Source organism: Xiphias gladius, chromosome 9 (assembly GCF_016859285.1).
Source record: "Xiphias gladius isolate SHS-SW01 ecotype Sanya breed wild chromosome 9, ASM1685928v1, whole genome shotgun sequence".
NCBI classification, from domain to species: domain Eukaryota; kingdom Metazoa; phylum Chordata; class Actinopteri; order Istiophoriformes; family Xiphiidae; genus Xiphias; species Xiphias gladius.
In genome coordinates, this window is record NC_053408.1 from 6,133,343 (window position 1) to 6,158,848 (window position 25,506).

Sequence of the window (25,506 nt, forward strand, 5' to 3'; positions counted from 1 at the left end):
AGAAAACTGCTAAAATTATTTGAACATTACATCAAACACTCAATTAAGTTCTAACACAGTTTAGAAATAATAACATCTTTGAAACATGTAGGGATCAAGGTATGGGGCTTTGAACTAGGGATGCTGGAGTGGTTGTGCATCGATGGCAATCTTCTTTCTATCCCTCGCTCTCTTTCAAACAGAATAAAAAAGGTAATCTGGCTTTGCGTTGCAGCTGTGGTGCTTAGCTTAAATGAAAATCTAGAAAGTGTGCAAATCCCCTGACTTTGATCTGCAGTTTCGGCGATGTGATGTCCTCCTCCCCTTCTCTAATCTCTAATGCCTCGGCATGTTTCTCTTGCTCCGAGGTGTGTCTCTGCAATCCTAATTGTGCAGCCTCAATGGAATAGCTTGCAAAAGAGATCTCCCCATCTCTCCCTTTCTATCTTTTTCTCCCTCTCCATCCGCTGTCTATCTCATCCAATTCTTCTGCAGGTGTCCTTAATTCTCCTTTTTACTCTGCCTTAGTATCTGTACCCCTTCATGAGCAACTGATGAGGGGGAAGAAGAGAATTATGGAAATGGGAAGAGGTGGGAATAAAGAGAAACTGACTGAACAGTGGGGTGGAAGCCAAGAAATAAATAGAAAGCAGTGGTGGCCAGACGACAGACAAAGTCAAGAGAGAGGGAGGAAAGCAACAACAGAAAGAAACTGTGATGGAAGCGACAGAGTCAGACTGCTGGAGGAGAGAGAACATGCAGAAAGAAGGAGTTGCCTTGCGCAACAGTATGTTTACCCAATACTAAAGAAGTGGACCACTGGGACTGTTAAATCTTCTCTGTCTCCCTCCCATCTCTTTCTCTCTCACGCTTGGTTAGCTGCATTGTTCAGTCAGGTACAGCGGTGTGTCACATCCACTAAAATGTCGTTGGAACAAGGGGAAACCAATGAACCTGGCATACCCTGGGAAGGCTGGATAATGGGCATAGGACGGTCGTGCCTATGGGGGTTGTGGGTGGATTTGGTGTGACAACACTCCAGACACATCTGTGGCGCGTCTGTAATAGCTCGTTAACAAGACGAGGGAGCCGAGCGGTGTGAAACAGGCACTGGAAATTTTCAGAAACACAGCGCATCTGAGCCCCATTTTCGCCAAGAAACGACAGATGTTGTTGACAAAAGACACAAAATGAAATAAGCGACGGTCATATTAAAATGAAGCAAAGTTAAAAACATCGACGGCAACAATATCAATCTAATGAGAATGCTGAGTGGAACAGCTGTCTGGGTTGATAACACCCCGAATGAGATGCAGGTAGATCTTTCACCCTGCCAGCATTTGTCCCTCCCTTGTCAGACCTTGATACAAAGGCAACCAAACAGAGTGAGGGCATACTGTGTACGCTGCAGACAGTCATGCACACGCACACACGCACATACGCACACACACACACACATTCTCTCTCTCTATTCCATCCCTTGTGAATACTTACAGGCCACCTGTACTTCCGTGCGCCTCTGTAGAAGGGCTCCCACCCGATTCCTGACAATGCAGCGGTAGAAGCCAGCATGGGAGCGGTCCAATGAAGGGATTAGGTACCTTTAATAAGCATGTACAAAAGATATGGATGAGAATTCTCTGAAATCACAATAAATTACAAAACTAATTAAGACAAAAGTAGACATCAAAAGGGTCGTTATGTAAGGGCACTTGCACTTGCTTACAAATATGTAATCATGAGCATCCTGAAAAGGCACTAACACACTTTGGCATCTGAGCGTGCATACAAACACACACACACACGCACGCACGCACGCACACACGCACGCACACGCACACGCACACACACACACACACACACTTAAGACCATCTAAAAGAGGAACAAGGGCACAGAGGACATCGGAGCTTAGCTGTTGTTTATGCCAGTGATAATGATGCTCAAGAGGCTAACCAGCTACCATAGAGAGGCTCTCCCCTAAGACACACAAACACACACACACACACACGCGTACGTAGACAGGCACAGACAGCAAACACTTTTAAAACGTCCTCTATGAAAACATACACACGTACAAGTACATATCCACAAAAATCCCCTGGGACAAAGGTTGAAGCTGTATGTCTCCAGCAGTTGACACTCTCCCCATGACCTTGACTTCAGTGTCCAGCTGCGGTCGCAGTGCTGCCTCCCTGCCATTTGGAGGCAGCGTAACATATACTTTATACAGGTGCTGTATGTCAGGGTCTGTACTGTGTTGACTAACAACTGACTAGATGTATGCTTTTTCTTGAGTCACATCTGGTGATACAGCTGATGGAAAGAGAATAAGTGGCAAGTGAGATTGCTAAAAATGCTGGCTCTTATATATTTTGCAAATGCTCCAATAAGGCTATAATTAAAACTTGTCTTGCAAGTTGCTACAGATCCACCATAAATCACAGTGAAAATACTACTTATGTTATACTACATGATATATGCAGGTAACAATACACTTTTGAAAAGTACACGTATATAGAATTAAAAAATATACTAGTGCACACTTAAATAAGTATACTAAATCCGAATTCAAGTAATGTTGCTTAAAGTGCAAAAATGCAATTTAATTACATTTATATTAGTAACTCTTTTACTAACTAGGCAGAAATAGACTGGTAGAAAAATTTCAACACACTTTATTTTTTAAAAGCTAAACTTTCGCTATGGTAAAATATACAGTTTTTTCACTTGTGTGGTAGAAATGTTAGGTAACGTATAAAATGTTAGGAAGGTCAAAATTGGAGGGCTGGGTCCAAAAATTTACCTTAAAGTACGAAACCATCATTGATTTGAGAATTTAAAGACGCAGACCTCTTGACGAGAGAGAGAAAACTGCCAGGAGAGTGTGATTCAGCCGGGAGGATGGTATCACGATTTTACGTGACCATCCAAAATGACACGTCATATGAACTAGTTTGTTTCAGGCATACTGAGGCCCCCAATGGTCCTTTGCGTGTAGGTATAGGAGCCTGTAGATTCCACTGTTAGAAAGCATCACTTGTCAACGAACAACCAGTCTATTAGCTTCAACGAAGAGACTGTAGATACTATTTAGGGTTCAATGCTTGTTTGACGTGTGTATGTGTGTTTTCAGTGAAAGACCAGGGTATGTATGTAAAAGATTACCTCAATTGCACCATGATACATAGTGGATTTTGTGTGTCATTCAAGTCATTCAAGTTATTTATTTCAGAGATCAGCTATCAAGGCTGCTCCGGGCACCATGCATCAACCTCTTGACAGCCTTCCAATAACTAATAAATGGTGGTGAAGTGGGAGATACATGGAGAAGCCAACTGTTGAAGTATTTGCACAGGCAGTCTCTAATGGCATGTTTGATGGCATCACGACATGTAGAAGTTGTGAATTACCCTACACCGAGTGTTACATGTTTAATTTGAGTCTCTCTCTAGCACACATATTCTTGTCAAAATAAATACCTCTTATGGTAGGTCAAACCGTTGCCTCTAGCAGTGCGCTTGCCATCTTTTCTGTCACATTCCTGCATGATATGTGCTGTAGAGCGCTTCGAACACTGGCATGCAGATTTTCTAATTCTAACCTTCAGCGATGGGATGTACTGGTTTCTACAGTAACCAAATGCAATTTGATCGAAACATTTTTAGTGATTTAACCTTTAGTTTAAGGAATTTGCTTGCATGAATCTGCAAACGTGCAAGTGAATGAAAGAGAGCAATTCAAGAGTTCAGAAGTGCTTTCAACAAGCTGTTTGCATGAAAGTTTGGATACTAGCAAAAATAAACCCAAAACTGAGAACTAGGCAGTCACATTACAGGAGCTATCATAACAAATGTTCCTCTAAAATAAGCACTAATATTTGTGTACGATTTTGCGTAAAAAAGTACTCCTCTTGACTGCTCTGCAGTTCACTACAAATGTATAAACAGAAAAAAGAAAGTTTTCACAGACTGCCAAAGGCTAAGAAGAAAAGAAGAAAAATAGAATTATACTCTAACAGTGTGTAAAATTAGCTTACCAAACACAGATTTTTTTGGAATGAAACCTAATATGAACTATAAATATTTTAACAAACCTGTCCACAGAGAAGCAGAATATCTTTTGAAGTCCTTGTGATTTTGATCAGGCTGGCAAAAATCCTGCCTTACAGTTCCAGGAATCTACATGCCTTTAGGGTTGTTCAGAGTAATGGTACTTAATTTTTACACTGATCAAATATAAATATACCAATAGATCACAAATTAAAGGAAAATTCACCATCCAGCCAGGGGCCATCAGAACAACTTCAATGCGCTGTGGTGGAGATTTTCCAAGTCTCTGAACTGAATTGAAAACCAGTCTTCCAAAATATGTCCTCTCATTTGGTGTTTTGATGTTGGTAGTGGAGAGTACAGCCAGTCATACTTATTAAACCAGTTCAGTTACCCCTTGTGTCTGCATTTGTTTTGTTTATCCACTCAGTTCAGGTTTTTTCTTTAATTTGTCAACGGTCTTTATGTGCTATTTTCCCAGGAAACTCAATTTCTGGCCACGTTTCAATGTGCATGACTACTCACTCACTCATAGCATTCACCTGTTGGTTTGCCTTGCCACTGACATGAAAACGGGACATCAATGAATACCTTGGTGGTAGTCTCGCTCCAGACCTCTGAAACACACAAGTCCTCGAATTTTAAACGACCATATAGGTCGCTTATCCCTAACCTCGGATATGACCCGTAGGACTGTACCAGCGGCAGGTCTACCAGACTTTTGTCAGCATGGTAACAACAATAAACACGCGGTTAAGATTGTGGAACAGTCATGATTTGGCTGGGTTTAGACACAAAAAATACCTGGTTAGGTTTACGAGGTTTGGGTTAAAATAAATACTTCCTTAAGGTTGGAGGTTAGAGGTTAGAGGACTCGTCGTCATGGTTACAATAACAAAAACAGTCAAAGTTGTGGAACCATCATGGAAGTGTTTTTTTTGACCTTTTCCATCCACCCCAACCTCCTCCTTGTGGACTTAGTCGCTCTATATGCTACGTCACCTAACTTCCTCCTTTGCCCCCGTCATGATTACCATACCAACACACATTCAGATAGGTCTGGTGTACTCGTTGATGTCTTCTTCCCCCATTTGGATAAACAACTGACCAATCAGAGATTATAATCATCCTACTCTTTATGGTTAGATAGCAGAAAATAGTGACACAAAAATGGTCACCAAAATGGTGGTAAGTCTGATTGAGATTGACACAGCATTACAGGTTCTTGGCAGTTGATTAACAGAAATAACAAATCTTGAACCTACATATTTCTTTTGCTTATTGTGAAAAGCTAACTGCTCCCTACAACAACAGCTTCCATTTTGGCAGAAAATGATACTGGTGGGGCAGATAAGTTACCCGCTATTGATTGGTTAATGCAAAACAAAACAAAATAACCCCCTGTACCAAACTGAAAATATCTAATATGAACACAGTATCAGGCTCCATGATTAACGTGAAACAAAATGTTGAATCAGTCTGATCATCATCTAATGTGCCAGATTATTAACGTCAGTACAATGCAAAATTTGACCTGATAGCTTGAAAATGTCTTGAAAGTAGCCTCTGTGCTTTGGAAGCAGTTGCTAATAAATGGAAATAGTGCTGCAATAGCAAATGGTTGGGTGTGTTGGAAAGCTGTTAATATCTGAAACAAAAAATGAAGCGGTATCAAACCTCATTAGCAGCAGCGTCAGTTGGACCCGAAGGACTAAATGAGTTTTAGCCCAAAGTCTGTTAAGGCTTAATCAACTAATCAGGAGGCTCTATTAATGATGTGTGACTCATTTCATATGTTCCATCAACTAAATTAATAAAATTACGTTTATGTGTTAGGTGCAGAGATGCAAGGGAGATGAGTTGAATAAATATCAGAATAGTGTGTAAGGGAAGGGAGTGACAAAAAAGTAAAAATGCTAGTCACATCATGGTTTGGGTGGAGAAGAATCAGACATTAAGAGAGAAGAATTTGACAGGTGGTGTCGCTGCTCCAGGTTTAACCCCGCTGAGGCCTACTGAGAATTCACCCCAAAGCCAGAATCTTCAGGGTGACTTTAGACAGTATTTTCTCTCCTCTCCCTCTTTCGCTCTGTCCCTTATATAATGAATACAATTAACCTTTGCAGAGCTGCACGTTGGCAGCAGGTTGGGGGAGTCAGCGGGGGCTCACTGTGTTGGACAGAGATTGATTGATGTTCCTGTGGTCAGCGCACTCAGTCAGATCCCCTTTAATTAGCCCCACTCAGGAGAAATGATTAGATGGAGGAGTGGCAGGGAGATGGATAGAGGGACGTGAGTAAGAGGGGACTGGGTATGAAGTGGGTTGGAGAGGGAGGAAGGCAGAGATTGTGGAAAGGATGGAAGAAGGAAGAGAGGGAAACACTGACCAAAAGGAAGGGAAAGATGAAGGAATGGTAGGGGATGATTGGCAAAACTATAATCCTTGATTGAAGATGGCTTCAGTGCACTTTATAGTGACTGGTTCTATAATAAAATGACACCTGTGCCCAAGGTTAGGTCAAATAACATTTTTACTTAAATTGCTAGTTATACAGTAAGTTTATAAACCCTTATACACACTTCACCAGGACATTGTAATTATAGCCTTACTGCATGAAAGTAAATCACGATACATTATAAAGCATCATGAATCTGGGATGATGTAATTTCTCTGCCAAACACAGCAAATCAGTTTAAACCTGATCTAAAAGTGTCTTTTGCAGTACATCACATCATGCAACAGTTGTTTTAAAGCCCATTAAAAAAGCAGACGCATGCCACAGAGTGTCATGGCTCACTTTTAACGATGCATCTTACTGTTTAGGGTTTATGAAAAGGTCATCAGCCTCTTATAACAGTCTGATGTCACTTTATTTTCGTTAATGACATCTCTCAGGGTATTGTGGCACACTTGTATGACTTCAACAGCTTGTAATACATTCAGTACCATATGAACAAAAGCAATAGCGGTGGCAAATGATTACTTTTGACAGCCTGATTACTATTTTTATTTTAGGGATCATGATGGATTGACGTGTGTAATTATTGTAATAGGATGATGATATGCTTGCGCTGGGCATATCATGACTCAAAATATCCATCACAGAAAGCAACAAGTCAAGCGAAATGCTACTACATGACAAATACATTGACACAAAATCGAACACACACATTTCCGGTTCTTCACTCGGCTATTGGTGATGTCTCTGAAAGCAGCTCCACATTTTCCAAAGAAAATCAATAACGCACTATATATTTTGACAGGATGTCCTTTGAAAGTGTATTGAATCACGTATTGTGATGTCTTCTAAATTCTACAGGATGAGAGTCTTCATTCTTGTTCTCTCTTCTTAATACCCATCACATACAACACATGACATGTAATGGTTACTTCCGGCTTAAGCTACTGAAAATCAATAGTAGGTAATTCGTCTACAGTCAAAGAGGGACAGCCTCCACATATCTTTTCTAGGGATAAAACAAATTGACAACTGTCCGATGGTGACAATTTACACCAACTATTGCCAACTGTATTTTGTCACTCCATTTCATGTATTAATTTGTCTGTTTTATTATTATGTTCTCCCTACAATTCACCAGCCATGATCCCTGTGAAAGCCAATAACCCCTGAGTTGCACAGACTTTGCTATACAGTCCTCAGAGCAGTGAGGAATCTCTGATGGCCATCAGCGGTTCAGTGTTGCATGTTCACATGACATTATAGAAGTCAACTGAAATATAGGCACAAATGTCTGTTGTATCACAAATATGTGCCAAACAAAAGTCCTTGCATCTGCTCGGATGAAGCCTGAGGCCGAACTGCAATACTTTTGGATTACCAACCAATATTATGTGTATATTAAATTAAGCATGTATTTCCTCATCTAAATCAGCAAATCAGGATTTTTTTTTTTTTAAATTTAGGCGTGATCCTCACTGTTCAATACCACTGCTAACAACACGCTGTCTGCTCATGCCTTCTAAGCTAGTGTGCAGGTTTGTTTGCTAGGTTTCAATCGTTCCCCTGCTGCCTTTGTTGTACACAAGATCTATACAGGAGCTCAGCCTGCCAGCTGCTGTCAAACACTGACGCGCCCCTCCAGCCCCCTGAGACAAAAAGGAGCATTTTTGACATTTCCCTGGAGACCTTTTTTCCCCCCTTTTAACAATATATAACCATAGAAAATATTTTAATTTGTCTTATTTGTTATGAGTAAATATAGTATTGAAAAAGCAGATATTATAGGAAAACAAGAAATGAAATACACTGCCTGTGAACATTTTACTAATTCATCCAGTATCAACATTTTGTTGCTTGGCAAATATGTTAATTAACAGTGTTTTCTCTGTTGTTTGCACAAAAAATAATGGTTTGATGTTCGAAACCAGGCATTTAATCACCAACTCTAGTTTGTGAGTGGGTGCTTAATTAAATCAGGTGGTGATCAGCCAGATTTGGGTGTGAATTCGAAACTCACGCTCTGTTTCATAGAATTCTGCAGTCCAAATGATTTATCTACCTCTGAAGTGTGCAAGGACTTCATTGCAGCACTTCTCTATCCATCCTGCGACACACATGGTGTATTGCAATCACTGTATGACACAATACCAGCAGTCCTTCATTGTCTTTTGGAATATTGTGTTGGGTCTGTTTAAATCAGGGGGAAGCCTACAGACACAACATTGCCTGCACGCCTGCCAGCACCCTTTGAATGTAGGTCAGCACTAAATGCTTGGGAACCTCAACATATGTTTCTATCATATGGTATCCAAATGTAGACACAACATTATGCAAAGTCACACCATATTGTATCGACACAGTCATAAGTGGGATATTTCAAGGAAACATAACTATTAATAAAGCTCATCTAAGCTTTATTAAAGCTTATAGTTACGGGTGGCTCAGGCTTTCCTGGACCATTCCCTGCTCATGCTGCCATAGCCCTAGACTGCCGGGGGACTTCCCATGATGCACCAAGCTCCTTTCTCCACCTCTCCCTCTCCACCTGTACAAATACATATCCCATTAATGCGTGTTACTAACTCAGCATCTTCTCTCTCCCGTAGTTTTGTGCTTCCTCGTCCCTCTCCTCTCTCCTCCTGTCGCTTTCTGCAGGTATCTCTGCCTCTGGAGCTGCAGAGTCTGGATCTGTGACTGCAGGCCACCTACTGCCCCAATTATTAGTTTCATTATTTATCATTATTATTGTTATTATTATTATTATTAGTAGTAGTATTAGTATTAGTAGTTTTATTGTTAGTCTTATTATTAGTCCTATTATTGCTTTATAATCATTATGAATAGTCTTATTATTTTTATTATACATTTCTATGAGGAGCCTGCATTTTGCTATGTTCTCTTTCCTCCAGCTCTCTCTTCCTCCCTCCCCCTTCTCTCTCTCTCTCTCTCTCTCTCGTCCTCTATCCTTCTCCCTCAACCCAACTGGTCGAGGCAGATGGACGCCCACCATGAGCCCGGTTCTGTTCAAGGTTTCTACCTGCTAAAAGGGAGTTTTCCCTTATCACCGTCACCAAGTGCTTGCTCGTGGGGGAAGGTTGGCTGTCTGTAAATAATATTATAAACACAGGTCTTGTACGGCCTAGACCTGCTCTATATGAAACGAGCCCTGATTATGATTTGGCGCTATATAAATAAAATAGACTTGACTTGACCCTTTTAAATGGGACATCCTCAAGTACTCATCGTGTCAGAGAAAAGTATTTTAATGTGAAAAGCTGAACACTCGGTCTAGTTGTTAATGTATGACCTTGTGCTTTTTCAGAAATGTTCCATAGTGCTGGCTGTGAATCATCCATTAGAAAAGCAGTCGTACCTGCACACAGTACAATGACACTAAAGCTCGGTCAGACACACACACACACACTCATATACAAACACAACACATACGCATAATAAAACAAATGCTGTGTGTTTTTTCTCACTGTCGCTGTCTCAGTTGCACCATCCGAATAATTCACACCAATCCACCAGAGAAAACAAGGAGTGAGCAATGGCAAGGGGGCAGAGAGAAAGTTAAAAAAAAAAAAAAGAAAAATCTATTTTATCTGGGGGCTGTGGAGGAGAATGCCAGGGAGACAGAAAATGAACATTTTTAGTTATAGAGACAGGAATCCATTAAGGTCATCCAGAGAGAGATGCTTCCTGGCTGGGCTCTGTCCGAGTCCTGCCAGTCTCTCACATGATGGGATTCAAGTACAGACCCAAGAGCAAGCGAGTTTTCTGCCTGTGAGCGGATGTCGCTGCTACTCTTTCTCCTTAAGAAGAATATCGCTGATCTCATTGGAACAAAATGGGATGAGAGATCATTCAAATTTGGGACAAAATGAACAAGGATAACAAAATCAAATTAATTCACAAATCCAACCAGTTAGACATTATCAATGTCTGTTGCTTACAGATTGGAAATTCTCACATTCTGTTAAAATCCACCAGTCCTTTTTTTTCTGGAAAATTATGGTACATGAACATATATTACCAGTTAGTTGTTTTTTTTTTCCAGGGACACTGTCATTTCATCAAGTTAAGTTGCTCTACATGTTTTATTATTTATTTCATTTATTTTTCTTGTAATCCTTTTATCCACAATTTAATTGCTCTTGGCAGCCTCATTTCAGGGCCCTGAAGAGAAGGAATTAGAGCAGATGTAGAGGAAATGCATATAGCTTAATTAGAGAAGGGGTGTCACAAACTGGCCTGACAGACACAATATCTTTGATTTTAACTTAACTTGTTGAAACAATGGAGTGCCGAAGTGAGCAACGGCAGCAGCAGTAAGAGCATTTTGTGGATTTGTGTGGGGTGCTGCATGGTGAAGAAAACAAAAGGGAGGATTAAATATGGAAACTGAGAATGAAAATGAGTGAACAAGCAAACTTGGATCTCAGCATCTTATTTGATGCTTTATTCCTCATCCCATTTCCTTTTCCACACATGCACCTTAGCCCTCCGCCTGATCTACACTTACACGTGGTACGTCCAATTGGTTGCAACTTGCTAACGAGCAAGCTGTGTTGGCTGCGTGTTTAAGTTATTTATGGAGAATGCAAAAAAAAAAAAAAAATGAAAGTAGGACATCTTTACAGTGTCCAATTTTATTCTTGTTTTAGGGATTTTGGGACTGTTTATGACAAATTACTGTTTATGGCAGCCAATTTGGCCAAAAATAAAGGTGACTTTTGCTTTCAACATAATTTGGTTTCTATTCGTGCTGGGATTATTTGGCAAGAGTTGGAACGACCAAACATTCAGGGAAAAACAAACAAACAAACAAACAAAAACAGAGCAATACCCCATCCTGTTTTGAGTTAAGTTTGGAACTCATTTATTCATTAAACTAAATGGTCTGAAATTCAATCATGTATCACATCATCAGAATATTTGTTGGTGTGCTGAGTCCAAAGGGAGATATCATTTTGAAAACACACACACACACACACACACACACGCACACACACACACACACACACACACACACGCACACACACACACAAACACGCACGCACACACACGTTGTCATCTACTGCTACTTTCCCCCCCGTTTTTCCTTCATACCAATCTAGTTAGGAAGCTGAGCTCTTCATCTCTTCCCTCCAGACATGGAATAATATTGTACCGAACTTGTGTTAATTTGTTCAGAGCCACCATGAAATTATATCTGTTTAAAAAAAAATAAAAATATGGATGCTCAGTGGTAGTTCACGTATGAGTGGATTAAACTGAGGCAGACAGGATGAACAAAGAAGAGGGATGAGAGAGATCAAGAGTGTGAAGAGAGGCGGGAAGATGGAGTGGGGATTTTCAAGAAATACATGACTGCAGCTTAATTTATAACCTGTCTATCGCTTAAAACATGTTTTTCTACACAATACAAATGTATTACTGGTGTATTTCTGAAGACATTTTATCATTTCACAGAGACCAGTCATTACTGGAGAGACTGTTGTGACATTATATTATGCTAGCTGTCAAAATGTTAATCTCAATTTTAATGTTTTTTTCTGTCTTGATTGGGAGAAGCAGAGTTGACCAAGAACTCTCGTCGTGATTGCTTTGTAGGGAAAACTAATTTTTACTCCTCAGAAATTGACAACAACAAGGGAAGGTAAGTACAAAGAGTTGAAAAGTCAATCAGAATGAGTTGGTGATGCTGGGGCGGTCATGTCCTCTCCATAATGTCATTTCATTTTCTTCTGTGAGTACTGCTGATTAGATTACATCTACTTTGTTTTTTCTGCTTTTGTAAAGTCCTTTAGACCTTTTTTTATAAATTTCTGTCTGTCCATCTCATTACAATATGAAAAGTGGAAAAAAGTTTTCTATTCCTTACAGCATGGCTTCTAAAAATCCGTACATCGGTCTGCATCTAGACTGAACCGCAAGTCAATCCAGACCCAGCCCATACCTTGTGTTATGAACACAATACGTTCTATTTTGAAATGAATTTTCCATTGATCAATAAATTGTTGACACTGAATCTACAGTGTAGCTGGAGATTATTCACAGTTATCCTGTCCCCAGATGAATGTGCTTTTAATATGGCTTATTTTCTTTTTTTTGACATCGTTATCATGGCGACAGTGTTGTGCGTTATTGCTGCCGAGTTCACGCATTAATGTTACACCAGTAAATCTGCTATCAGCTCCTAAATCACAGATACAGAATTTGTCTCGTTTTCTCACAGCACACAGTTTTTACAAGTAGTGTAAATGTAGCTGTAAGAATATGTCAGAGTCAGAAATAAATATGGACTAACTGTCTGAGCTGTGTCTGCCTCGGTTTCGTGCTTACCCAATTATAGGACATGAGACATTTGTGGTGTAATCCCGCACCAGAGTTCCGGGGTTAGACGGGGTGTGTGCCAAAAACGCTGACAGTTGAATTGTTGTGTCCGTTGCAACTGACGGTGCTCCAGCCATGATTGGGAAGGAGTAGGTAGTTGTCAAACGCTGAAAGAGTACCATCCAGACCTGTCATACCACTACATAATACCCTTGGATTTTCTGCAGGTTGACGACAACATGGAGCTTGTGTCTTTTTTGGTAGAAATAACATCTCATCTAAATGAGTCCAATCTCAAGATCCAAGGCCAAGGAAACACGGTGTGTGATGTAAAGAGAGCAATGCACTCCTTCGAAAAGGCGGCTGGAGATCTTCAAGAACGACAGCACAGAGGCACATCTCCACTTTCCAACTCTTCAACAGCACACTAACGGTAATCACCACCATCGTCGTGTTTCCTTCCTGGAGAGACTGGATGAAAAAATTCAGATCTTGCTTTGACGGCTTCAACGTGGGCGGGCAAGTGCTGCTCTGCACTGCATCGCCATTTCTGGTGAAGAATGTTGAGGAATTTTCAAGAGTGGCTAAGAGCATCTTCCCGTGGCCAAGTGCTGCATCTCTGCAGAGAGAACTGATTGATCGGCAGGAGAATGTGGCTTTGAGTGAGGTGAACTGTGACCCCGTGACCTTCTGGACAAAGATGGTTAAAGCAGCAAATTCTCACAACCTCCAGAAGGTGGCCATCTTTGTGCTCGCCATGTTTGGTTCCGCATATTGGTACGAGTCTGCTTTTTTTACAGTGAATGTGGTGAAAAGCTCATGCCGCAGCAGCTTGACCAATGAACATTTGGATCAGTGTCTCCGTCTGGCAATCGCAGCTTTTGTGCTTAGGTTCAAGCAACTGATTGCAGGCAAACAATGTCATTTCTTCCACTAGGCTTGAATCTATTTGAACTATTTTGACTGTCTTCAGCTTGAATATATGTTGCTTTAAAGTTATAAGTGAGTCGATTAAATTTTATTTTGTTATCGCTAATCGTTTCGGACCTCTGACCTTGAATAAAAATCAGATACGGACCTTTGAATATTAAGTTTGAGAACCCCTGCCCTAGAGGAAACAGAGGCCACCACCCAGCCAAGAGCCAGCTGACAACCGAAAATGACTCTTGAGAACAGATTAATAATTAACTCTCTTAATTTCAGCATAAAAGACTTGTGGCGCGCCAGGTGATCGCCCACGAGGTTTTGGGTCATGTGATAGGAAGCTGTGGTGCTATGCTGGGCATTCACAGACCATTTGATCTACTAAAGCATTGTGTGCGGGATAATTCTATGGCTGATGGGTTCAGAAATCCTTAATTGTTTTGGATATTATCTTAATAGCTTAATTAAGTTGAATTTTAATTTGGAGATAAATCTTTAAAAATATTATTTGGGCACAAATAAAGCAGAATGCTGGCCAAATGGTGTGAATACATGCGTTTGAGGCCGGTTGGCGCTCAGATGGTATGTAGGTGATGTTGCTGTTATCTGATAGTAGTCAATGCTGAGTCCGTTCTCTGCCGAGAGTGGCACTTCCCATAGCAGATCACTAAAACTTTGCCACTCTTTTACCTCCTCCAGCAATCTCTCTCTCTCTCTCTCTCACACACACACACACACACACACACACACACACACAGGGCTACATGTTGAATAGTAATGCCGGCACAGCCACATACCTTGCAGTATTGATCGGTTGCCAGAGGACACAAGGTCAAGTCGCATGGTGTCAATATTTAAAACAGCACTCAGCACTGGGGACCTCTACCATAACCTCATTAATATGGGAGTCTGCTCTGCTCAAATTCACTCCTGGCATAGAGAAAGGCTGACTCGAGGAATAAGAGGACTTCGTACGCACACAAACATGCGCGCGCGCGCACACACACACACACACACACACACACACACACACACATACGCACACACATAAAGACTATTTGATTTTATCGATTTGTTTGTTAGTGTTTGTTTATATGTCTCTTTGTGCAGGGGGCTTCAATACTAACAATTCCCTGAGTTCACTTTTCTTTCCAGTAGCTGTACCCCAAGATTCAGATTCAGGCGGGAGCCGCCACTTAAAACAATGTTAAAAACAGTATGTCGCACCGTCGCCAGTCGAGCGAGCCAGCCCACCAGTGTCAGCGCCAGAGCCGAGCACTGACACAGTAACAAAAACCAAAAAATGGACAGTTATACAGTATGGTATGTAACTGTCAAAGACCGATATTTTTTCAGTTACACCACACACAGCTGCACAATGACAGACTGTTATCAAATACTCAATACAAGCAATCTGTCAGCTGCTGCATAATCAATACTGGCTGTATAAATATGTTGCATTAGAGAAATTTCTGCATGTCTGTCTGTTGCAGAGCATGTTATATGCCGTGGATATCTTTGTCACTTTATTTTAGCAGCCGACGCATCTCACTTTTTTTTTTTTTTTTTCCTTTTAGGAAAATGACAAATTTCCGCTTGTCCTTGATTTCAGTCATGCATTTATACACACACACACACTCACTCACGCACACACGCAATCCCGTGCTGCTTTGTGTCTGACTACTTGTTTAATCACCCTTTCTATCAATCAATCGCTCACCCAATAACACAGCCAAGGGCCGGAGGCTCAACAGTCAGTGTTATTCTCAAGTACAGTCCATTCTGAACAATTGTTCTAGCATCTGTGTGTCACTTCTGCCCTTCCTACCCCCATGTTCCCACTCTGGTCTTATCTATCTCAACAAGGCTGCTATTGCTTGTATGTTCACCCCTGCTGTTTTCACATACACTCTCTTTCTCACATAAGAACACAACAGTTCAGCTAAGATCAGCAAAGTGTGTGTCAATGAACTTTCTTTCAATCCTCTAGAGATTCATTTACACTGCTGTCTGCACTCACACACATACACACAGAAACAGAGAAAGGCTGACTCGAGAATAAGAGGACTGCACACACACACACACATAACACACACACACACACACACACACACACACACACACACACACACATACGCACACACACACACGCAAACACACATAAAAGACTATTTGATTTGATGTAAGGGATTTGAGGGGAATTGTTATCGCCTTGTTTGTTAGTGTTTTGGCTTATGTCTCTTTGTGCAGGGGGGGCTTCAATACTAACAATTCCCTGAGTTCACTTCTTTCCAGTAGCTGTACCCAAAGATTCAGACGGGTAGGAGCCGGCACTCAATGTTAAAAACAGAGTATGTCGCACCGTGCGCCAGTCGAGCCGAGCCAGCCCACCAGTGTCAGCGCCAGAGCCGGCACTGACACAGTAACAAAAACCAAAAAAATGGACAGTTATACAGTATGGTATGTAACTGTCAAAGACCGATATATTTTTCAGTTACACCACACACAGCTGCACAATGACAGACTGTTATCAAATACTCAATACAAGCAATCTGTCAGCTGCTGCATAATCAATACTGGCTGTATAAATATGTTGCATTAGAGAAATTTCTGCATGTCTGTCTGTTGCAGAGCATGTTATATGCCGTGGATATCTTTGTCACTTTATTTTAGCAGCCGACGCCATCTCACTGTTTTTTTTTTTTTTTTTCCTTTTAGGAAAATGACAAATTTTTCCGCTTGTCTTCAGTCATGCATTTATACAGTACACACACACACACACACACTCACTCACGCACACACGCAATCCCGTGCTGCTTTGTGTCTGACTACTTGTTTAATCACCCTTTCTATCAATCAATCGCTCACCCAATAACACAGCCAAAGGGGGCCGGAGGCTCCAACAGTCAGTGTTATTCTCAAGTACAGTCCATTCTGAACAATTGTTCTAGCATCTGTGTGTCACTTCTGCCCTTCCTACCCCCATGTTCCCACTCTGGTCTTATCTATCTCAACAAGGCTGCTATTGCTTGTATGTTCACCCCCTGCTGTTTTCACATACACTCTCTTTCTCACATAAGAACACAACAGTTCAGCTAAGATCAGCAAAGTGTGTGTCAATGAACTTTCTTTCAATCCTCTAGAGATTCATTTACACTGCTGTCTGCACTCACACACATACACACAGAAACACTTGGTGCAGACACACTGCTCTCTGAGATAAGAGCAATGTTTGCCACATGATTAGGATCTTCCAGTTACCATTAAAGACGGTTTATCTCCTGCCCTAACCCTCATTCACGCCTTTTGCTTTTTCGCTGCCTCTCCAGAGAGAATGATGGAGGTCACAGAGCCACCGGGGGAAGTAGAGTGGCAGAAGCAAAAAAGAGAGAAAAAGCAAAACAGGAAGAGCTTTTCCTTTTTTAGTCCATAATGAAACTATAACCGACTCTGCTGGCAAAAATGGACTGACAGAAAAGTGCCCTACAGAGAGAGAGAAATAACTACAGAAACAGTGATGGTGAAAAAAGGATTTGAAGTTTTGAGCTTTAATTTTAACCTTAATTTTACATGTCTATCTTTTACCATATTTTATCTTAAGTTATCATTGTCACACAAGTCCTTAAAAAATGCAGACACTCTGTCTTTGGACAACCTAAATAAAATGCACAAGTGCAAATTAAATATGTTCTTTCGGCTTTCTTGCACATTTGAACTAATAAACTAGTACAATAAATAATAATAATTTAATGAATTCTAATATATGATTGTAGGTAGCTTAATGACACCAAGCAACTGAAGTTTCATTAGATACAGACACTGAGATGGCAGTTACTGCTACACTGCTATGCTAGGCTAACATTTGTTACCTTTTAGTAGTTTATCTTACTTGCTATCTTCATCAGAATTTTGATTTAGCGACGGCATAATTTCTGCGGTACTGAACTATTAATGTGAGAACGCTTTTAAAAAAAAAAATCAAAACTATGGGAAACAGTTACTGTAGGAAAATGTGGATACATCTGGCTTTAGCTAAGGCCACCTTTGGCAACCAGACCGGCTTGAAAGACTTACTGGTCACTGTAATCGTTTTCTTTCTTACCATCCTCACCATAATAAAGCTAGAATGAAGTAACTGCTACACTGCGGTTTGGCTAGGTTTTTAGCTAGTTTAGTTTAGCTAGTTAAATTAGTTTTCTAAGAAAATAATCATTTGGCTTAATAGTTTTTACATAGTGTGGTATATGTCAAAAAAAGGACACACTGGCTCCATTTTAACGAAATATGTAAACTGCGTGTTGGCTTAGTATGAGAGTATCAGCGACTGGTGCAATTATGGCAGCTACAAAAATAAATCTTCCATCCCATTCAGTGTACTAAGTTTCTCACTGTATCGGTCTTTCACTCAGTAATACATCTCTCTCGCTCTCTCTCCCCTTTCTTAATCAAAGTTATTCAGTTTGTATTCACCTGTACTCCAGTGAGAAGCGGGTTAATTCTGTGCTGTTGTGGATCCACTTAAACTCCAGCGGCCAGCTCCCTTCGGCCATGCAGGTGAGCACCAGCCTGTTGCGTTCCAGGTGGAGCTGGCTACGCACCGGCTCTGTCTTGAAGTAGGGAGGCACGTCATCTGTAAAGAGTAAACAACAGAGTTCAGAATTGAAGTTTTTTACATTTTTTTTTTTTTTTAATGAGACATCTTGCTGTTGAACCAAGCGAATTGAAAAAACCTCAAAAGCGTCGGAATGAAAAACACCCACTCCTAAATCCCACACACATCCATGAACCCGAAGGCACAAATATGCACATGAAAACACAGACAAAGGAATGACAGAAAAAAAGGTTTGAGCTGTAGGGATAAGAGAGAAAGAAGCAAATTTACTTAAATGTGAACTTAACTTTCATCGTGATACAGTAGGCACAGAAGACTACTTAAAACCATTGGGACGACTTGAAGAGAGAGGCAACTTCAGTTAATGCTTACATCTATCTGGCTGTAGCAAATTGCAGATGGTCAGATGCTGGGATTGTATCTAAGACAAAGCAAACTCTGCTGTGTTTGATTACCACTGGCATGTAAACACCAAGCTGCCACACTCCAGATGGAAAAAAAACCTATCTGATCGGGTCCCATTTGGAGCTACCTAATCTCATGCAAAGCACTGCTGCCTGTGTTAGGTGATCTTGACTTGCTCTGGGAGTGTCGGAGATGTCTGGCTAACAGGGAAGAGGAAGCGTCAAGTCATGAAGGACTGGTCCTGCATCTCCTGCTCTGTGTATTTGTGTCTCAGTTAGTCATTGGCACAGCGCACCCCTTTCCTCCCAGCTAGACAGAGCAGACAGGAGAGCTGTAAAGGCGAGGAGGAGGCATGAAATCCTTTCATCATTTGTTTGCCTCCAATCTGTTTCGCTCTTTCTGTGTTTTCTTGAATACGCCCTCTGTTGAGTGTGAAGGAATGGATTGAGGAGGACCAGCGACAACTTCTCCACGGGGTAACGCACATACTGAACGTGGCAAAAGACACACGTTGACTTTTATATCTCAATCTAGAGGCCTCACACAAAAACTGTCAAGGTCCCTTGTGGCTCTAATATCTCACCCTTGATAAATGATGCAAAAATGGAGAGCTTACTTGATGATCATTGTAAATATAGAACATATTAATTGGATGGTTGGACAATATAATTATCAAATTGACTGATAATCAAGCATTGAAATTAAACTGTCAAGATGATCTATCGTGCTGATATTTAGTTCTTCTATTTTGGCTCAGCAACTCCACTGGAGGTAGACAGATAAGAGTGAAGGATTGGTGAGGAAAATAGGGGATGAAAGTAAAACAAAGTGAGACACCAAATATGATTTACAGGCTTTTCCCTTCCACTCACATTCAAATTTAATACTACTGAGGCTTCTGGAGGTACAGTATATGCTTATTTTGATGACGAGATTTGTTAATATGTAGAACGGTATTAACACTCCTAGTGTAGCGTGAGTTATAGTATCTTATCTTTAATTTATCGTTCTAAATGTTCTCATTTGAAAATATTCGCAATTAACTAGGCAATCCTTGTTTATGTTGTTGTTGTAATATTTAGTCCGCCCTCACTGACATAAATGGGTTGGAAAAAACATCAGAAACACCTCTCCGTATAATGCACTGCAGCTACACCGCCCTGCAAACTACAGCCTCCATAATGACCAGAAATCTGAATCAACACATACCTAAAACATACATTCATGAAGGCAGGATTCATAGTAGGCCTGTCGTACTAGACTGTATTAGTTTTAGCCGCAGTAGATGTACCTAATTAGAATTTATGTAAGAGGCAGATCACTAATCATGGTATTCTAGAAAAGCAGACTGCAAATTCCAATATTACTTTAAGTTATGTTGAGGAACTGTGAAAGTATTTGTAAAGTTTATAGGCAGGAATATTTTTGCCTTCACAAAAAACATATCCAAGGTGAAATATGAACAGCAGTTCTTTGCAAAAGTGAAAGACATATCTCAAGAATGAATATTCATAAATTCCTCCCTGATGCATATTTAAAACCTTGTCTGACTTCTGACTTTTGTTAACCTGAGCACAGCGCCAGCCCTTAGGCCTATCACTGTGAATAAAAATTTATTACAAATATAAGAGGATAGAGAAGACTCGGTAAACCATCAGGCAGTATTGATCTGTCAGATTCAACTCACACTACTACCTAGCATTTTCATGCGAAAAAACCGTGCCCCTTGCCATCCTAACTGCGCTGAGTTCTTTTAAGTCTGATCCTTTAAGATAGTCAAACATGAAGAAAGGCTTCCTCGCAGCAGAAGCATAAAAAGCAAAAATAGAGACACGGCTAATCAGAAAGTTACACTGTGAAGTGAAGTCTGTCGATGCTAAGAACAAATGCGCAATGAACCAGAAGAACAAGGAAAACTTGCGTTAAGCAAAAAACGAGAAAAATTAGTAAAGTAATGTATGAGAGAGCAGCAGAGAGCTTAACAGATGCAAAATAGAGATAAAATGTAAAATAGACTCTGAGGTGGCTTTAGAGTTGGAGTGCCTGGACATCTCCAGTAGCAGTGTGGGTTGCTATGCCTGGCACATAGGAAGATAGGCTGCAGAACTGGGGGAGATTGAGATGTGCAATAGTGATTTGATATGGCCGAGACTAATTGTTCCCTGGCGATGTGCGCTGCGCTTTTATCTACGATGGGGAGAGATAAAAGAGAATGAGGGGGGAAGCAGAAGAGGAGGGAGGCGGGAAGAGAGAGGAGAGAGACAGGCAGCAATGCACTGCGGGGCAGAGAGGGGATATGCAAACAAAACGTAAGCATGCATATAGTATCACCCACACACAGGCGCTCTTTCCACCCCCAGCAAGGTGTGAGGCCAAAGAAAGCATTGATCACTGATGAGTATCTCCACTAGTCCCTCTCATTAGGAAGTCCATGAGAGCTCATCAGTGATATCTAACTGGGGAATCAGGACACGCAGCGGGAGAAAAGCACTCTGGGGAGATGTGCTGACATTAGGGCTTAGGGCTGCAACAACTCATTATTTTCATTAACGATTAATATGGCAATCATTTTTCAATCAATCAATTAATCATATAGTCTATCAAAGTCAGAGAATAGCGCTTACAAAAATACTACTACCAATAAATATTAAACAATTACAATTATGCAATGGACTGATGATTGATTCTGATTTTAATAGCAACCAACTACAGAATTAGTGCCACCGGCTGTTCATCTTGATGAATCAATACCCCTAATATTCACGTAACACGTAGAAGTGCTTGAGGGCATCAGAGGGAGATGATGGTTGTATGCTGACGTTGAATGAATTGAGATATCTAGTCACCTACAGGAGACATAGCAGCCGTTGGAGACTGGACCATCACATAAGTGCAGTGCATACTGTATACTACTGCATCGACTGATGAATGAGGCTTAGGTAACATACGGTATCATCCGTGTTATGCCACAGCCATGCCACGAAATGCAGAGTGACAGCCACCACGACCATAAACGTCCATTGAATATGAAATGGTCCTACTAATGCACCCACAGACAGACCAAACTCAAGACCCCCCCCCCATCTCTTTCTCTCAGCCCAGCCGGTCGGTGCAGACGGCCGCCCACCATGAGCCAGGTCGTGTTCAAGGTTTGTACCTGTTAAAAGGCAGTTTTTCCCTCGCCGCCGTCGCCAAGTGCTTGCTCATGTGGGAATGTGGGGTCTCTGTAAATATAACTATAAAGAGTGCGGTCTAGACCTGCTCTGCATGAAAAGTGCCCTGAGATAGCCTCTTTTATGACTTGGCGCTACCTAAATAAAATTGAACTGAACTGAATTGGATTGGAAAACTCAACCCAACCTGAGCTTCCGCCGTGCGGCTGTCCGTGCAATACAGTGCAATTATCGTGAGACAGAGGCCCCCTAGTTTGCACAGAGCGCAGCTCACGCCAGAGGTCGAGTCAAAGCCGGGGCGTTTGTGTGTGTATGTGTTCATGTGTATGCGCCGGTTGGCGTGTCAGACACATGCTCACAACTTAGTCTGCAGCACACAGTCAATTAAATCAGCTTTCTCATTAATGAGAGCAGCGCAAGGTACAAATGCCTGCCCTGAGGTGAGAATTCATAATTGAGAAGAACTTGGAAAAATTCATTTCTAAAATAACGAGAGCTTTAGCATGAGAAACGTCTCCTATTTCCCTACAAATACTAAACTTAAAAAGGTCAAAAGAACCCTTTAAAATGTCCTCACCAGCAGCAGTCTTTAGGCTCTAATGTCTCACAGTGTTGATGGAAAATATAGTGGACATAATTTGAAAAAAACAGGGGCACACAAAACACGATCAGATCACATCTCTAAAGAAAATAACTAAACAAAAAACATCAAGATATATTTAGAAATTCTATCATGTTTCTATCCTGTTTGCTATAGCATTTGAACCCTGAAATATTTCACTTGATTTGTATTTGTCCATTCCCACTTCAGGTGAAGCATCTCAGAGTTCAGATGACTGATTTTACGCCGCTTTTGCATGACAGCGAATCCACAACCTCAGACAAAGGTTGTTTTACACTGTACTCAGGATCGTCCTTGGATTTTTTTTTTTTTTTTAAGCCGAACAATAACACGTTGAGCTGAAGGTGATGCAGGCTAGATGTTTTCAATTAATTTTGCCGGTTCAATCACTTCTGTGTCTTGTCCATTGCCAAGGAAATGTCCCCCTTACAAATTTCATGAAAATACACACTTGTGTTCTTCACAGTATTGCTGAGAGCCTGCCAGCTTTAGAGATGACACCCTTTCTAAGCTTTAGTGAGTCCAGTGCAGAAACACACCACTGAGTTTTCACAGATTAGTCAGGCAGCCGACGCACACAGGGCGGGCTACTTTTACCGTTCCCAGAAGGCCGTGGTGCTGCAGTGGCAGCCATGAGTAGAAACCGCCCTCCTACCTCAATCCTCAGGGGTTCGGCGCTCCCGGACACAGCATACATATTTCAGTTTTAGCCTGAGGCCCCCCCCCACACACACACGTGCATGCTCATACTTTTTACACTTGCATACCAAAAACTTACTCGCAGGTGTTGATAGTTAGGGATGGGAATGGTCTGAAACGTGGCTTCATTCCATGAAGAAAGATGACAGCAGTGCTAGCTGTAGTGTCTGTAAAATGGTTTTTCCAAGTATCAGTGGAAACACCGGCAATATGCTGAAACATCTTCCCGCGCAACTTTTCCAGGAGTGCCATGTATTTGACGCTCTACGCGCAAGTGCCACTGCTTCCCAACCGAGCAGCACGTCTGTTACTGAGGGTAACTATCCTATGTAATAAAAACATTAGCGCCACACTTTATCCCCCCCGACGATGTCATTGTCCACCGTGATGTTTCACTGTAGACAGCTTCATATTCCAATTCGGAAGAACTCGCCCAACCCTAATTGCCATCAATAAAATCTTATCAATTCCCATCCATATTGATAGACAGAGGCGACCTATACATTAATTACTCATGTGTAATGAATGTTTGCGTGAGTGCAAATGAGTGTTTATATGTATGTGGACATCTGTATCTGTATCTGTGAGTGTGCAGTTGAATTGTTTATTTCTACAATATTTGTGTGTGTGCTTGTGTCATTCTTTGGTGGCAGGTGTCTGGATGTGTGTGTTTGTGATGCTGATGAGGATGGAAGTTTGCTGGTGGTCTAACTGAGCTGCTAATGGCCCCAGTGGGTGTGAAAATCTGTTCTACTGTCTGTCTTTATTTAGCACGCAGGTCTGGCCCTCTTGCTGAGTCTGTGTGTGTTTGCGTGTGTGTGTGTGTGTGTGTGTGTGTGCAGCATGGAAAATGGAGGCGCTCCAAAATGTGCCAGTGTATGTATGTCAGCACAGAACTGTACATTTTGTGTGTGTATCTGTTGTGTGAGAGAGAGCGGTTTGGTAGTAGTGTGTGTGTGTGGGTGTGCTGACTGATATTTTACTCATCCCTAAGGGACATTCACACCAGGGCCAGCTGCTGATTTCCACTAGCCTCTGTCCACACACAGACACACATACAGAATACGGCAGATGGATTATACAGAACCAATCAGTTGTTCACTTTTCTGTTCACACACACGCACATTTCCATACATATACATGTGCACAAACACACATAATTTGCCCTAGCACACAGCTTCTGGCACGTCTCCAGCATATTTCTGTTGGCCCTTTTTGTTCCATTCATGGCTCAGTGGCGCCTCCTCCTCCTCGCCTGTGGCAGTGCCTTTCCCTGGAGACCGTGCTGTCGGCCACTTCTCTCCACTCTTGCTGGTCTACTGTCCTCTTACGACGTCAGCTGACAGTCCTCCAGCACTGCAGGCAGGGGCGCCATATGGATGTGTGTGGTGTGGTGTGGTGTGTGTGGTGTGTGTGTGTGTGTGTGTGTGTGGGGGGTTGGGCTCTGTGACTAACAGGGGCCCGAAAAAAAATATTTGAACATTGAGGTAATTTTTTTTTTTCATTATTAAATTACCATAAAAATCTGGCTTCCAAAAATGAAAAGCCAGAATATAAAAGACGGGAGAGAAAAAAAGAAAAGGCGACAGTATGTCATCCAATTTTTCTCAAAGAAAGGTGGGTGAGTTCCGTGAGTGGTGGAAATTAACCTGTTATCTTAGTCCATAGTGAAACTGTCTCCTTTCTCTCCCCTAGCATTAGTTACTTAATATCTTCACAGGAAAGTCTCTTTACGTTTCATTCCTCTTTTAGCCGACATTTAATCAATGCAGGGAAACTTTTAGCAAACAATTCACATTAAATCAGTGGTCCCTAACCCTGTCTGGTGCCAACAGGTGCAGCTTCAGGCTCAGCAGCCCTGTCTCCCCACAGCCACACCCCTACCTTTGAACAAGCCCTGTTCCCGACTGAAGAAAGAGGGGAGCTTTGTGTTGAATGACATGTCAGCTGGCATCATTGCAGGGGGTTTGCGGGACTCTTTTTTTAATTATTATGTAAAAAAGGAAAAATTATTTGATCGTTTTCAAAGATAACAATTCAAACACTGTAATTATTTTTCCACTTAATGATTATTATCCTCTAGTGCCACCATCAGGCCTTTTTAATTTCCATTTCCATTTTGTTTTCCATCGTCCATTTTTACTGTTACAGCTGATTATTTTGTAATTCCAATGTCCACTTAAAAAAATCTGCTGCTCATTTTATTCTTTTGTTTGTTAGATCCCTCTATAATATCTATGG

General features: G+C 41.3%; 1 protein-coding gene across 4 annotated transcripts in view; it reads right to left on the reverse strand.

Moving 5' to 3' along the window:
- sdk2b (sidekick cell adhesion molecule 2b) overlaps positions 1-25,506 on the reverse strand; it is a 259,607-nt gene that overhangs the window by 65,848 nt on the left and 168,253 nt on the right. For all 4 annotated transcript variants that reach the window (XM_040135140.1, XM_040135138.1, XM_040135139.1 and 1 more), the window contains exons 2-3: positions 18,225-18,384; positions 1,474-1,580 (exon numbers count right to left, since the gene is read on the reverse strand). In XM_040135140.1, the coding sequence (XP_039991074.1) occupies positions 1,474-1,580; positions 18,225-18,384 (267 nt within the window). The remainder of the gene's footprint in view (positions 1-1,473; positions 1,581-18,224; positions 18,385-25,506) is intronic.